Here is a 12,457-nt window from a genome sequence, read left to right on the forward strand (position 1 = left end):
ATCACTGCCTCCCCTAGAGCGGCGACCTGCCTGGACTGACCGCCGCCGGCGCGGGCCCCAGGATCGGACAAGTAGTGGGGATGACACCTGCAGCTTCTCTGGATTCCGCCCAGCCACGCTAACTGTCACCAACTTCTTTAAGCAGGTGCCATGCCCTTGGGGCTGGGGGAGGGTTTCCCAGGGACAGGCCCCCGTTACCCCGCTGTGGGCGCACGGGCCCCAGGGACCCAGTTTACGTGGGCATGTCCCGTGCAGGAGGCCGAGCGGCTCAGTGATGAGGACCTCTTCAAGTTCCTGGCTGACATGCGGCGCCCGTCTTCTGTCCTGCGGCGCCTGCGGCCCGTGACTGGTGCGTGGTGCACCCCGTAAATAAGAGCTGGCACTTCCATGCAGTCACTCAGCAAACCCACACTGAGCACCTGCTCTGCCAGGCCCCGGGGACCCACGGGGGACCGGATGCACAAATCCCTGACGTCAGGGGCTGGATCTTTAATGGGCGTCATAGACAAGAAACATAATAAGAGGGATAGTGGGTCAAATGGGGGACGTGGTGGCAGTGGGGACATGGGTCCTGAGGGTAGAGCTGATCAAATGTGGAGGCAAGGTACAGCAATCGAGGGTGACTTCTGGCCTTAGCACCTGAAGGACAGCCACTAGAGGGCATCATGGAAAAGTCAGAGCCCCAGCCCTGAAGCCCGGAGAGGGTGGGGCTGGGGGGTGGGAGGCTCCTGGGCAGGTGCAAACGCGCTCCTCTCTCCCCAGCCCAGCTCAAGATCGACATTTCCCCGGCCCCTGAGAACCCACACTTCTGCCTCTCCCCGGAGCTGCTTCATGTCAAGCCCTACCCAGACCCCAGGGGCCGGCCCACCAAGGAGATCCTGGAGTTCCCTGCCCGTGAGGTCTATGCCCCCCACACCAGCTACAGGTACAGCCCCCAGGGCCCAGCTGGGCACTTGAATGGGGGGGTATTCGTGCATCATGCAGAGCGAGGTACCGTTTCTCCCAGACACACACAGACAACCAGAGTGAGATACCACTACTCTGCTTTAATGGAGGGGTGTGTACGCATGAAGGGTCCCATGTCCTGCCTCCACCCCTCCTCAACGGGGCCATGTCCTCTGTCTGTGTCCCCGCCTGCTTCCGTCTCTCCTCCGTGGCCAGAAGCAGGCCCCGGCACCCTGGCCGACCCCAGGGGGCAGGCAGCTCCTCTTTGTGCAGGGGCCGCGTGGGGTATGGCAGCGCCCCTCCGTGTAGACTGGTCCTCAGTTCCACCCAGGCAGGCTCAGGCTGGGAGCGCCGCTGTATGGAGTCTGGAAGGGAGATGAGGCTCAGCCAAGGCAAAGGGGCCCCCCATCCGGGTGCCCTGTACACCTCCCATCCAGCAGCCCCGCCCAGCCAGTCCCCTTCAGCCTCACCTCTCCTGGATCTTTCGTAGCCGATGCTGCTGTGCAGCCATCTCCCGCCTCTGTCGCTGCACATGGCCTGTGAGCGCCCACACGATGTGGCTCTGCTTGTCAGCGTGGGCCTGTGGGGTCAGGACAGAAACCTCAGCTGGGGCCCACTCACCTCCCATCCCCCGACCCTGCCCAGGGCTGTCCACCCCCAGCTGCATCTGTATGACCTAACAAGTCACTGCTACTCTGTGGCCTCAACTTCCCCATCTGTTAAATGGGGGATGACAGAGGACTTGCTTCATGGGGGGGTTATAAGCATGATACGAATTATTAAGAGGCATGGCTGGGTAGTTCCTGGGCACTCAAGAAACACTACCAGTTACTCTGATAGTATACATTTGTTGAGTAACTTCCATAGCCCCTGCCCCCTGCTGAGTATTTTATCTGTGTTGAGTCCCTGTCTCTGCTCTGAGACGTGAATTGTTGCCCTTATTTGCAAATGGGGAAACTGAGGCATGGGAAGGGACCGGGGTTTTGCCCAGGGTCACATAGGTTAGAGGCCATGGCACTGGGAGGCTGATCTGAAGATGTCTCTGGGACTCAAGGCTCAGAAGTGAGTTCTTCGTGGGAAATCAGAGTCTCCACTCCACCGGGGCCGGGAGGCTCTTACCTTTAAGGCCTCAAATTCTTGCTGGGCATGGCCCAGCCAAGCGCCCCTCAGCCGGACTTCCAGCTGCTGCATGCTCTCCCGCAGCACCTGTTGTCCCTGGGCCACCTCTCCTAGCGCCTGGGCCGTGGCCTCTGCTTGTAGCTTCAGAGCATCCTCCTCCATCTGAGCGATAAATAGCGGATGTTAGTAGGATGACCAACTTATCTTTGTTTGCCTGGGACTTGCTTAATTTTAACACCGAAAGTCCTATATTCCAGGGATGCCATCCCCCCCTCAATCCTTGGCAAACCCAGACAGTTGGTTACCCTAGACGACTCCACCGCAAACTCCTACCCACCCCACGATGCCCCAACTGCAGTGCCCACCTGCATCTCCAGCAGGCTTGTGCGTAGCTCCTGGGCTGCATCTCGGCCCCGGCTGACCTCCTGCCCCAGAAGGCCCAGCACACGGCTATAGAGGCCCAGGCTGTGCCCAGCCTTTGTTAGCCGTGCCTCCGTGGTCCTGTACACACCGTTGAGGGCCTGACCCAGCTGCAGGGCCCCGTGGAAGAGGAGGGTCAGCTCCTCATGTTGTGCCAGCTCCAGGCCCCCAACGGGCGCTGCAGAGGCGGGCTGGGCCACCGTGGCCAGAGCGCACAAAAGGCACAGTGCGAGCTTGGGCATGGCTGAGGCTCTGAGGGTGCGGCCACGGCGCCACTGCCACCACCTTTTATGCCCCAGCACCCTGTTAACCCCCGGTCAATCGTTAACCGGCCAGCTGGACGCCCCGGGTTGTGCAAGGGCCTGGCGGTGGCGCGACAGTTGCATCAGGCGAATGTCCGGTGAGGCCACGCTGAGATCACGCTGGCTGGGGCTTGGGGCCAGCTGTGGACTGGGGGGGGCACTGGTCGAAGACAGGCCCAGGCCCCGCAGGGAAACCTGAAGCTCGGAGCCTCAGTTTCCCCAGCTGTGGAAGGGATGACAACAGTGACAGACATGGTAGCCATATCAGTGAGAATAGTGAGCGTCTTAGCGCGGATGGTTTGGGGGAGGGGGTGCAGGGGGCAGAGACTCTCCCAAGGCCGCACAGCCTGACTGCAGGCCCCGTGTGTGCCCCGGATCAGGGCTAGCTGCCATTTCTGCTCCTTGGGTGACTGTGGGCAAGTGCCTCTATTCTCCGCCCCCCCCACACACACATATGCACCATAAAATGGGAGGAACGTTCATCCCCCCTCTTTGGCTGCTTGGAGAAGTAAATGAGCTGTTTCTCATGCTGAGCGCTTAGAATAGAGCTGGGCCTGCGCTAGGTTCCATGTTAACGTTTGGTACAATCCTTGTTGCTCCCCTTGTTTTCTTATTACTGGTATTATTATGAAGGCTAAGCTGGGAGGCTCGATGCCCCCTTTATACAGATAGGGAAACTGAGGCCCCGAAGGAGGTTGGGGCTTGCACAGAGAGTTAGCCGTGAGAGGGAGAGGCAGAACTCTGACTTTAGCCCAGCCCCACTTCTGATTCTGGCCTCAGTTTCTCCACCTAAGACGCAGGCCTCGTAACTCTAGCAGCTTCTCCTGGGGGAAGGGCAGTCAGGCCCCTGAGCGGGGGGAAGGGGCGGGTCAGCCCAAGTGGGGGCTCCGGCCTGACTGCTGGCCGCCTGGGCCACCTTCTTGGAACCCCGACCCTGAGCACCCATCTGTCCCTGCTTGGCACCCCCCCATGCCTCAGTGCCCCCAGAGTCCCTCTGTGTCTCCACCCTCTGCTGTACTGTTCCCCCATCTATGCTCTGAGGGTGCCCACCTGTCCCCCACTCTCTGCCAGTGACATCTCTCGCCCGGTGCCCATAATTGCCCCATACGCTGCCCTCAGTGCCCCAGCTACGTGGCCATCGATGCCCCCTCCCCCCGCCCCGCGTCCCAGGCCAGGCTTGCGCCGGAAGCCCAGCCCCGCCTGTCCTTCTGATGCCCCCCTGCCCCCCCAGGAACCTGCTGTACGTGTACCCACACTGCCTTAACTTCAGTAGCCGCCAGGGCTCCGTGCGCAACCTCACCGTGCGAGTGCAGTACATGGCGGGCGAGGACCCCAGCCAGGCCCTGCCGGTCAGTGGCCGCGCCGGGGGTGGGGGCGGGGGTCCTGGCTGGGGCATCCCGGGGGGCCCCTCACGCTCACCCTCCCCCAGGTCATCTTTGGCAAGTCCAGCTGCAGTGAGTTCACCCGAGAGGCCTTCACCCCAGTGGTCTACCACAACAAGTATGCGGGGTGGCGGGCCGGGGCCGGCGGTGGGGACGCGGTGGGGCAGCAGGAGGGGAGGAGGCTGCTGCTAGGAGAGCCGGTGGGGGATCCTGAGGCAGAGAGCAGACCGTGGGGCCAGGCAGCACTGGGGTGTGACTTGCAAGAGGGGGTGGGGAGGGCCAGGGGGGGTCCCCGCCCCCAGCAGAGCCCCATGCCAGGTCCCCAGAGTTCTACGAGGAGTTCAAGCTGCGTCTTCCAGCCTGTGTGACCGAGAACCACCACCTGCTGTTCACCTTCTACCACGTCAGCTGCCAGCCCCGGCCGGGCACAGCGCTGGAGACTCCCGTGGGCTTCACTGTGAGACCCCCGCCAGCCCTCACCCCCACCCCCAGCCCCAGCCCCGCTCACCCCCTGTTTGGCCCCAGACCTGACCCCCAGCCTCTCCCCAGTGGATCCCCCTGCTGCAGCATGGCCGCCTGAGGACCGGCCCCTTCTGCCTCCCTGTGTCTGTGGACCAGCTCCCACCCAGCTACTCCGTGCTCACACCGGATGTATGTGCCCTGGCCCCCTGCCTCCCCTCCCAATGCCTTGTCCCCCGACAATACTCCCTAGGCTTCCACCACATGGTTCCCGATCTGTGCCATGCCTTCCCTCCCGTGAATACCCCTGGGAGCCTTGTTGCCCTCTTTTAGGGCCTCCGGGGCCCCTGGCTGCTCCACCCCCCCATTACTGCTTCTGTGTGTCCGACTGTCCTCACATGTCCCTGATCCCCCACTAGCCTGGCCTCATTACCACCTCCTGCCCCTGCACTCACCATTCCCTGTCTTTCTGCTCCAGTGCCCCGTTCGCAGCCCTGCCTGCCTCCCTGACCATGACCCCCCCAGTAGTTCTTCCAGGGCCCATCACCCCCATTAATGCTGTCACCCTCCCACTTACCCTTGAGCTGTCATTAATGCCCTGGGGGCCTCAAGTTCTCTCATCATGCTCTTTCCCAATTCATTCCCTTCAGTAATGTGCACCCCAGGCCTCCATTGTCTGTTTCTCCGTTTGTACCCCAGGCTTCCAGCCTGCCCAGGGGACCCCCATAGTGCTCCCTCCCATCTGCGTTCCCCCGGGTTGGCGCCCGGCTGCTCCCACCGGTGGGGCTGGGCTACACCCACAGTATTGCAGTGGCTGGGGCCGGTGGCGCTATGGGCCCAGGAGGGCGGGCCAGTGCCCACCTGGCGTGTCCCTCCTGCAGGTGGCGCTGCCGGGCATGCGCTGGGTGGATGGCCACAAGGGCGTGTTCAGCGTGGAGCTCACTGCCGTGTCCTCTGTGCACCCGCAGGTAGGGGGTTGGGGGGAACTGAGGAGCCCGGGCCTGGGGTTGAGCAACAGTGCCGCTGACCGGGGAGGCCTGGCCTCGGGCCACGGACATGACTTTGGTCAGCGAGGCCCCGCTCCCGGGGAAGCTGCTGACTCAGGCGGGGGCGGCCATGCCAGTGGCCATCCCGGCTGGGGCTTTGGCCCTTTGCATGGTTTCTCCTCCCCACGTGTGTCCCTCGCCGCTTCTGTGGTCACTCCTCCGCCCCCTCTCCTCCCTCCAGCTCCTAGCTCATCCCTTTCCTCATTTATAGTCAGTTTATTGATCCCCGGCCTTGGTTTTCTGCCCACTGAGCACCACCCCCAACCGTCCAGGGCCTTCCCAGCCATGGAACCCTGGCCCCCCGCCCTGCTCACCCCGGCTCCCCCCCACCCCCAGGACCCTCACCTGGACAAGTTCTTCACTCTGGTGCACGTGCTGGAGGAGGGGGCCTTCCCATTCCGCCTCAAGGACACCGTGCTGAGTGAGAGCACTGTGGAGCAGGAGATGCGGGCCAGCCTAGCAGCCCTGCGCCTCGCCAGCCCCGAGCCCCTTGTTGCCTTCTCCCACCACGTGCTGGACAAGCTCGTCCGTCTGGTCGTGCGGCCTCCAATCATTGGCGGTCAGATTGGTGAGCGGGCACAGCCTCAGACCCCAGTTTCCCTGTCTGGAAGAGGGCCGGCCGCTCAGTCCCCTGGACCTGGGTGACCTTCTCCAGCCCACTTATCTTTCTGGCCTCGGTTTTCCTTTCTGAAAAATGGCTCCCAGCCACTTGTGACCCTTTGGCCCCACGACCCCTTGGAAAGGTGGGAGATAGGAGGTTCCTTAGGGAGGTAGAAGGCCCTGGGCTTTAGCACTTGACCTCTGCTCTGCCCGGCAGTGAACTTAGGTCGTGGGGCCTTTGAAGCAATGGCCCATGTGGTCAGCCTTGTCCACCGGAGTCTAGAGGCTGCCCAGGATGCCCGTGGTCACTGCCCGCTGCTGGCTGCCTATGTCCACTATGCCTTCCGACTGCCTGGCACCGAGCCCAGCCTCCCAAGTGGTAAGTGTTAGTGGGAGGCCCCTGGGGGACAGGACATATCTGGGAGGAGAGCATCCCAGTCAGAAGGAACAGCATGTGCAAAAGCCTGGAGGCCGTACAGACCTTGGCTGGTTTGGGCAACTTGAAAGAGAGAGAGTTTTTTATTCACTCCTCCCCCCCCCAGGCTGGTGGTCTTTGTTGCTTGACTGGTGGGTCATTCAGCCAGTCAACAAGCATCTGAAGTAAGTTGAAGCAGAGACGCAGCTGGGCTGCCCAAGCTCAAATCCCAGCTCTGCTTCCTACAAATGCTGTGACCCTGAGGCCAGGCTAGTGGGGGCAAGTGACTTCACCTCTCTGGGTCTGTTTTCCATTTGTAAAACAAGGATAATAACGGTCATCCCTTCATGGGGGCACTGGTAATAGTAATTGAGGTCTAATCCGTATAACAGGCTTGATACGGTGAATGCTCAATGCAGTTGGATCCTTTTCTATTTGCTAAGTAATTAATACTAACCTCTAGCCCCTCTGGGCACTGACCACGTGCCAGGCACTGTTCTTGGGCTTTGTCCGTCTCCCCCAAATCACTATGAGGTGGCAGCCACTAGCATGCCCATTTTATAGGCGAGAAGACTGAGGCTCAGAGACAGAAAGTGACTTTACCCAGGCCAGCCGGCCGGGAAGGGGCAGGGGGCTGACCATCTTGCCGCCATCCCCAGGGGCCCCTCCAGTGGCGGTGCAGCCTGCCACACTGGCCCGTGGCCCTGGCCGCCCCACCAGCCTCTACCTGGCCCGCTCTAAGAGCATCAGCAGCAGCAACCCTGACCTGGCCGTGGCCCCGGGCTCTGTGGACGACGAGGTCTCCCGCATCCTGGCCAGCAAGGTAGGGCGCGCGTGGGTGCTGGGGTCTCTAGCCTCAGCGGCCATGGCTGCCAGGTGAGCGGGTGAAGGATTAGGGTTGACAGAGGACGGGAAGCGCCAGGCAGCAGCATGGACAGAAGCTTGACTCTGGGCAGTGGGGCTGGTCTGCGGCTGTCACAGCTTGGGAGCTGCGACTCAGACTTTGCCCTGGGCTCCGCACTCCACGGCCGACCCAAGGATGGGTGTCTGGAGGTTGGCCTGGTTGAAAAAAGCAGTGTGTACATAGCGGAGAAGGTGCGTATAGGCACATATACCAGATGCATATACTCACAGACCCCATGCATGTGTGTGCACGGGACACTCCATGCACGGCCGCCCACAGGGAGGATATGCGCGTGGGCCCCAAGCACGTACATGCACGTGCATTGGCCAGGGTTGCGTGTGGGTGCCCAGGGTGCGCGTATGGCCCCGGGCAGTGCTCACGCTTGGTGTTCCGTGCCGTTCTCCCTGCCTTCTGCCCATGGATTCTATCACTTCCCCGTGTGTCTCTAGGGTATCGACCGCTCACACTCTTGGGTGAATTCTGCTTATGCTCCAGGAGGCAGCAAGGCTGTGCTGCGACGGGCACCCCCTTATTGCGGGGCCGACCCCAGACAGGTGCCCTCCCTACCTGCCCCTGCACGCGTGTGACCCCATCTCGGCATGAGCTCCTCCCACCTTCCTGGCTGTGGCCCACTAACCTAGGGGGGCTGCCTGAAGGAGGCAGCAGACCCCTCCTGCCTTTGTTCAGGGGCTATGGAGTCAGTGTTTTAGGCATCACGGTCATCTTAACCAGCCTTTTGCTGCCTTACAGACTCCAGCCTCAGGCAGAGACAGGAGGGAGAGGGTGGCATGCAAATAGCATGCAAATGATATGCAAATCCAGCCACTATAACCTCACTGCCTCGCATGGCCTGTTTCTCTCCCTTTAATCCACTCTGTTCAGGAGCCTCTCAACTGTCCCCTTGACATAGCAATCTGAATGATGCCAAAGGGCCGAGACTGACCCTCTGGGCTCTCCCTCACCTCCTGTTTCAAGCAGACAGACCTCTGTGGGCAGCTCCCTTTACTCTGTCCCTTCCCAGGGATCTGGTGTGGGGAGAGGCTTTGCCTTCAGACAGACCTGGGTCCGAGTTCTCGAGTTCTTGCTCTGCTGTGGGCTCGCCCTGTGCCCTAGGCTCTGAATTTTCAGATGTGGTCAAGATTCAAAGTAAAGTGTTTATTAGCACAGTGGTGCCGAACCTGGGAACACGTTAGGGCATCACAGGCAGGATTTTATTGGGATAGATCTCAGTCCAGCCCGGGCCTCTGAGCTGCCAGGTCGTCTGGGAGATAAGCACCGATCATACAAACACACGAGTATGAAAGTGCAGGGTGTGAAAATGCCTGAAAAGAAATGAACAGGAATGAGGCCACCAGCCTCCTCTGGGTGGTCTCGGGGGGGCCTCTCCAGGGAGATGACATTTCTGTTGGGACCTGAAGGGTGAGACAGAGCCAGCCAGGAAAGGGTGGCTGGTCCAGATGGAGGGAAAGGCACATGCAAAGGTTGGGACCGAGCTCAGAGCCCCCGAGGCACTGAAAGGAAGGCACTGGGGTGGTTTCCTCGCACACTTGGCCCCAGACCTTGTTCTAGCTCTGTGCCCACCACCCGGGGAAGCCTGCACTGAAGGCAGGCCAGGGGACTATTAGCAGCAAGGGACCTTTTAGACTGTCTTCTCCTGAGATTGCTGGAAAGCTGGGTTCATGGGCCCTGCCGGCCCCCCAGCATCTTTAAGAGGGCCTCCCCCAATGTCCTCATTCTCTGAGGTGTCAGCTGGGCCTCGAAGAGCCCCTAGGAGGGGACGAGGTGGTGAGAGGGTGGGCATTGCAGGCAGGAGGGGACCCTGAGGCCGGCCTTTGCCGTGGGTGGCCCATCTGGCGTGTGTTGAGGAGCCAGGGCCCTGCTGGGGTTGTGGAAACTGGGGGTCCCTCGAGTGCTGGGGCCCGGGCAGGTTCCAGGGGTCAGAGCAGCTCCATCTTCGGGCCTCCTCTCCTTGCCAGTGGCCTCACCTCCCGACCAGCAAAGAGGAGGGGAGAAGTGGAGCGTGGGGCCCCATCCCCATTTCACAGATGGGGAGCACTGAGGCAGGCAAGGCTGGAACAGGGCCAGGCCTGGAACCCGGGGCTCTCGGCTGCTCCTGCTGCATCTCATCGGCACCTCCACCCACCTCTGTCCTATCTCTTTCCCTCTTCTTTCGTTACCCTCGCTTGGACCCCATGTCTGTTCTCTGCTCCCCTGTCTACGCTCCCTCCTCCACCTCATTGCCCTTCTCTTCCATCCACCCTGGCCTCACGGACTCTCTCCAGCTCTCTGACTCCACCCTCCCTCCTCACCGTGTCCACCCGCACCCCCATCCCTCTGCCATCTTTGTCCGGCCCTGTCCACCCTCGCCAACAGGCTCCTGTCCCCATTCGCATCTCTTCTGTTCCCCCTGCTGGGCACCCCCTTCTCTCTTTGTTATGCTTCTCATCCCCTTCATCACCCCGCCCCACCTTTATCCTTATTATCTCCGCCAAAATCATCCATTCCCTCCTGGCCTGTCCGCAGGGACACCTCTGTGCCCTATCCATGCCAACCAGCTCCTCCCCGTCCATGCCGCCGGCATCCTCACTAACCCCCCTCGCCACCCCATCCTCTTCACCCCATCCCATCATAGGCCATCGACCGCAGCTCTAGCCGAACTTCTTCCTACCTCGAGGGCTCCTCCTTGGCCCCACCAGCCACCCAGCCGAGACCCACTGTGCAGAAGGTAGTGGGAGGCAGGGGGTGGGTGACTCCATGTTGGCCCCGGAGCTCCTGTCTCCCCCGAAGCCCAGCAGGGTCTGGAGGGCCCAGGGAAAGGGCGTGCTGACTCCTTCCGCTCCCCCTCCTGCATGGTCTCCAGCTGCACTAACCCCAAGCCATCCCCGCTGCATCCAAGCCCCGTTATGCCCCCCAGAGGAGGGCACGGGGTGGGCTCCTCGGCTCTCTGTGACCCTTGCCCCCACCCCCAGCTGCTGCACGAGGAGCTGGCTCTGCAGTGGGTGGTCAGCGGCAGTGGCGTGCGAGAGGCTGTCCTGCAGCATGCCTGGTTCTTCTTCCAGCTCATGGTGAGACACCCTCCTCCCCACCTGAGAGCAAGAGACGCCCTGGGGAGGTCCTCTCCTCGGGAGAGAAGCCCCTGAGATTGCACCTGAGACCCCTGAGAAATGATCCCAAGAAACCCTCCATGTCAAGAGATAAGAGACACTGAAGGGGATCTCTCCCTGGAGAGAGGCCCCCTGAAACTTACCTGAAACCCTCTCCACAGAGAGATGGCCCCCCTACCTTCCCTAGGAGATTGTAGAGACCACTGAGAGTCCCCCTAACCAGCGTGGAGACCCCTCCCTCTCAAGAGATACCGCCAGAGAGAGAGGGAATCCCTGTGATCAGACTCAAGACCTCTGCGCCAGACTCTTCAAGTGGTGCCTTGAAACACCACTGCTAGATACAACCCCCCTCCCCGATCTGGTGGGCTATCAAACCCCACCCAGGACTCCCTCAAATCCCACTCCTTGTCATACCCACATACTTAGCCTCAGGAGACCTACTCCAGCCCTTCCCAGGCTCTCTCAGCCTCCCCACCCCTGCACCCTGCCTAGAACCCACTCAGGCTCCTCTCACTGCCGGCTCAAGCCCTGTGTTAAGAGTCAGGGCTCAGTCCCTACCCAGGACCCCTTATGCCCACATCTAGCCCCCGTGCCTTGCTACTAAAGCACCGCTCACCGCCCCTCAGGCCCTGCCCCCTGTTCAGTTCCTCAAGCCCCGCTCCACTCTCACCCCACCCCCAGGTGAAAAGCATGGCGCTGCACCTGCTTCTGGGCCAACGGTTGGACGCGCCCCGCAAGCTTCGCTTCCCTGGGCGTTTCCTGGACGACATCGCGGCCCTTGTGGGCTCTGTGGGCCTGGAAGTCATCACCCGGGTATACAAGGTGTGTGGGAACAGGCCTCAATGAGAGGGGTCTGAGAGAGGACATAGAGCCAGCCGGGCAGGGGCACCATGAACCCCCTTGCCAGATCAGTCGGTTTACTCAGCATCTGTTTCTTGAGCACTGACTGTGTGCACAGTGGCTGTGCCGGATGGTAGACACAGCAGTGAACACAACAGGCCCAAATCCATGTTTTCATGGAACTGACTTTTTGAGGAGACTTGAAGGGGGCGGGGGAGAGCACTCTATGCCATGGCTGGGGGAAGGGCCTTCCAGGCAGTGGGAACAGCAAGTGCAAAGGCCCTGAGGTAGGACCATGCCTGGGTTATTAGAGGAGCAGTTAGGAGGTAAGTGTGGCTGGAGTGGAGTATGCAAAAGTGGGAATGGGAGTTGATGAGGATGGGGAGGTGGACAGAGCAGATCCATTAGCGCTTAGCACAGTGCCGAACACAGTAAGTGCTCAGTAAATGGACGTTGATGTTCTGAGGCCTTATCCATTGATTGTCTAGGTCCTGGATCACTAATTCCAGTGTTCACAGGAGCTAGGCAGGCAATAATAATAATGAGAGTAGTAATAATATTGAGCATTTATTGAGTACTTACTGTGTATCTTAAACATGGTTGATGGATCATATCATTAAATTCTCCCAACCACCCCCATGAAGTTGTCTCCATTTTACTGGTGGGGAAACTGAGGCAGAGAAGGACCAGGTAACAATGTGATACCACACAACTGAGAAGGGGCAGAATGGGGATTTGAACCCAAGCTACCAGCTCCAGAGCCCACAGCCTCACCACCTGGGAAGAGTGGGGCTTAGGGTGGACTCGGGGGCATGTACCCATTGGCTGTGGCCAGAATGCCTAATTTTTCAGGAGAAATGGGAGTTCTGGATTTGATAGGAACTTTCCAGATTTTTTGAAATGCCGGCCCAACCCAAGTCA

At 60.6% G+C, this 12,457-nt stretch overlaps 2 protein-coding genes across 3 annotated transcripts in view; one reads left to right on the forward strand and one right to left on the reverse strand.

The window, feature by feature from the left end:
- Nucleotides 1–12,457, forward strand: part of DOCK6 (dedicator of cytokinesis 6) — a 41,308-nt gene that overhangs the window by 14,035 nt on the left and 14,816 nt on the right. Inside the window, exons 12-26 of the mRNA XM_028088732.2 lie at nt 18–145; nt 256–349; nt 763–925; nt 4,018–4,135; nt 4,216–4,286; nt 4,487–4,625; nt 4,718–4,819; nt 5,509–5,595; nt 6,010–6,241; nt 6,491–6,652; nt 7,348–7,511; nt 8,042–8,146; nt 10,225–10,317; nt 10,562–10,657; nt 11,378–11,518. Coding sequence (XP_027944533.1) covers nt 18–145; nt 256–349; nt 763–925; nt 4,018–4,135; nt 4,216–4,286; nt 4,487–4,625; nt 4,718–4,819; nt 5,509–5,595; nt 6,010–6,241; nt 6,491–6,652; nt 7,348–7,511; nt 8,042–8,146; nt 10,225–10,317; nt 10,562–10,657; nt 11,378–11,518 — 1,895 coding nt within the window. The remainder of the gene's footprint in view (nt 1–17; nt 146–255; nt 350–762; nt 926–4,017; nt 4,136–4,215; nt 4,287–4,486; nt 4,626–4,717; nt 4,820–5,508; nt 5,596–6,009; nt 6,242–6,490; nt 6,653–7,347; nt 7,512–8,041; nt 8,147–10,224; nt 10,318–10,561; nt 10,658–11,377; nt 11,519–12,457) is intronic.
- ANGPTL8 (angiopoietin like 8) lies at nt 1,263–2,726 on the reverse strand. Of its 2 annotated transcripts, none has more exons than XM_088017245.1 (4): nt 2,430–2,726; nt 2,065–2,226; nt 1,416–1,525; nt 1,263–1,299 (listed from the first exon to the last, which is right to left on the reverse strand). In XM_088017245.1, exons 1-4 carry the CDS (start codon nt 2,724–2,726, stop codon nt 1,263–1,265), a joined length of 606 nt encoding a protein of 201 aa, XP_087873371.1. The 2 variants fall into 2 exon arrangements, with proteins under 2 accessions (XP_087873371.1, XP_027944561.1); XM_028088760.2 differs by having other exon boundaries at nt 1,283–1,310.

Source organism: Eumetopias jubatus, unplaced genomic scaffold (genome assembly GCF_037043125.1).
Source record: "Eumetopias jubatus isolate StellerSeaLion01/CBP00866 unplaced genomic scaffold, mEumJub1_p1.0 scaffold_1, whole genome shotgun sequence".
NCBI classification, from domain to species: domain Eukaryota; kingdom Metazoa; phylum Chordata; class Mammalia; order Carnivora; family Otariidae; genus Eumetopias; species Eumetopias jubatus.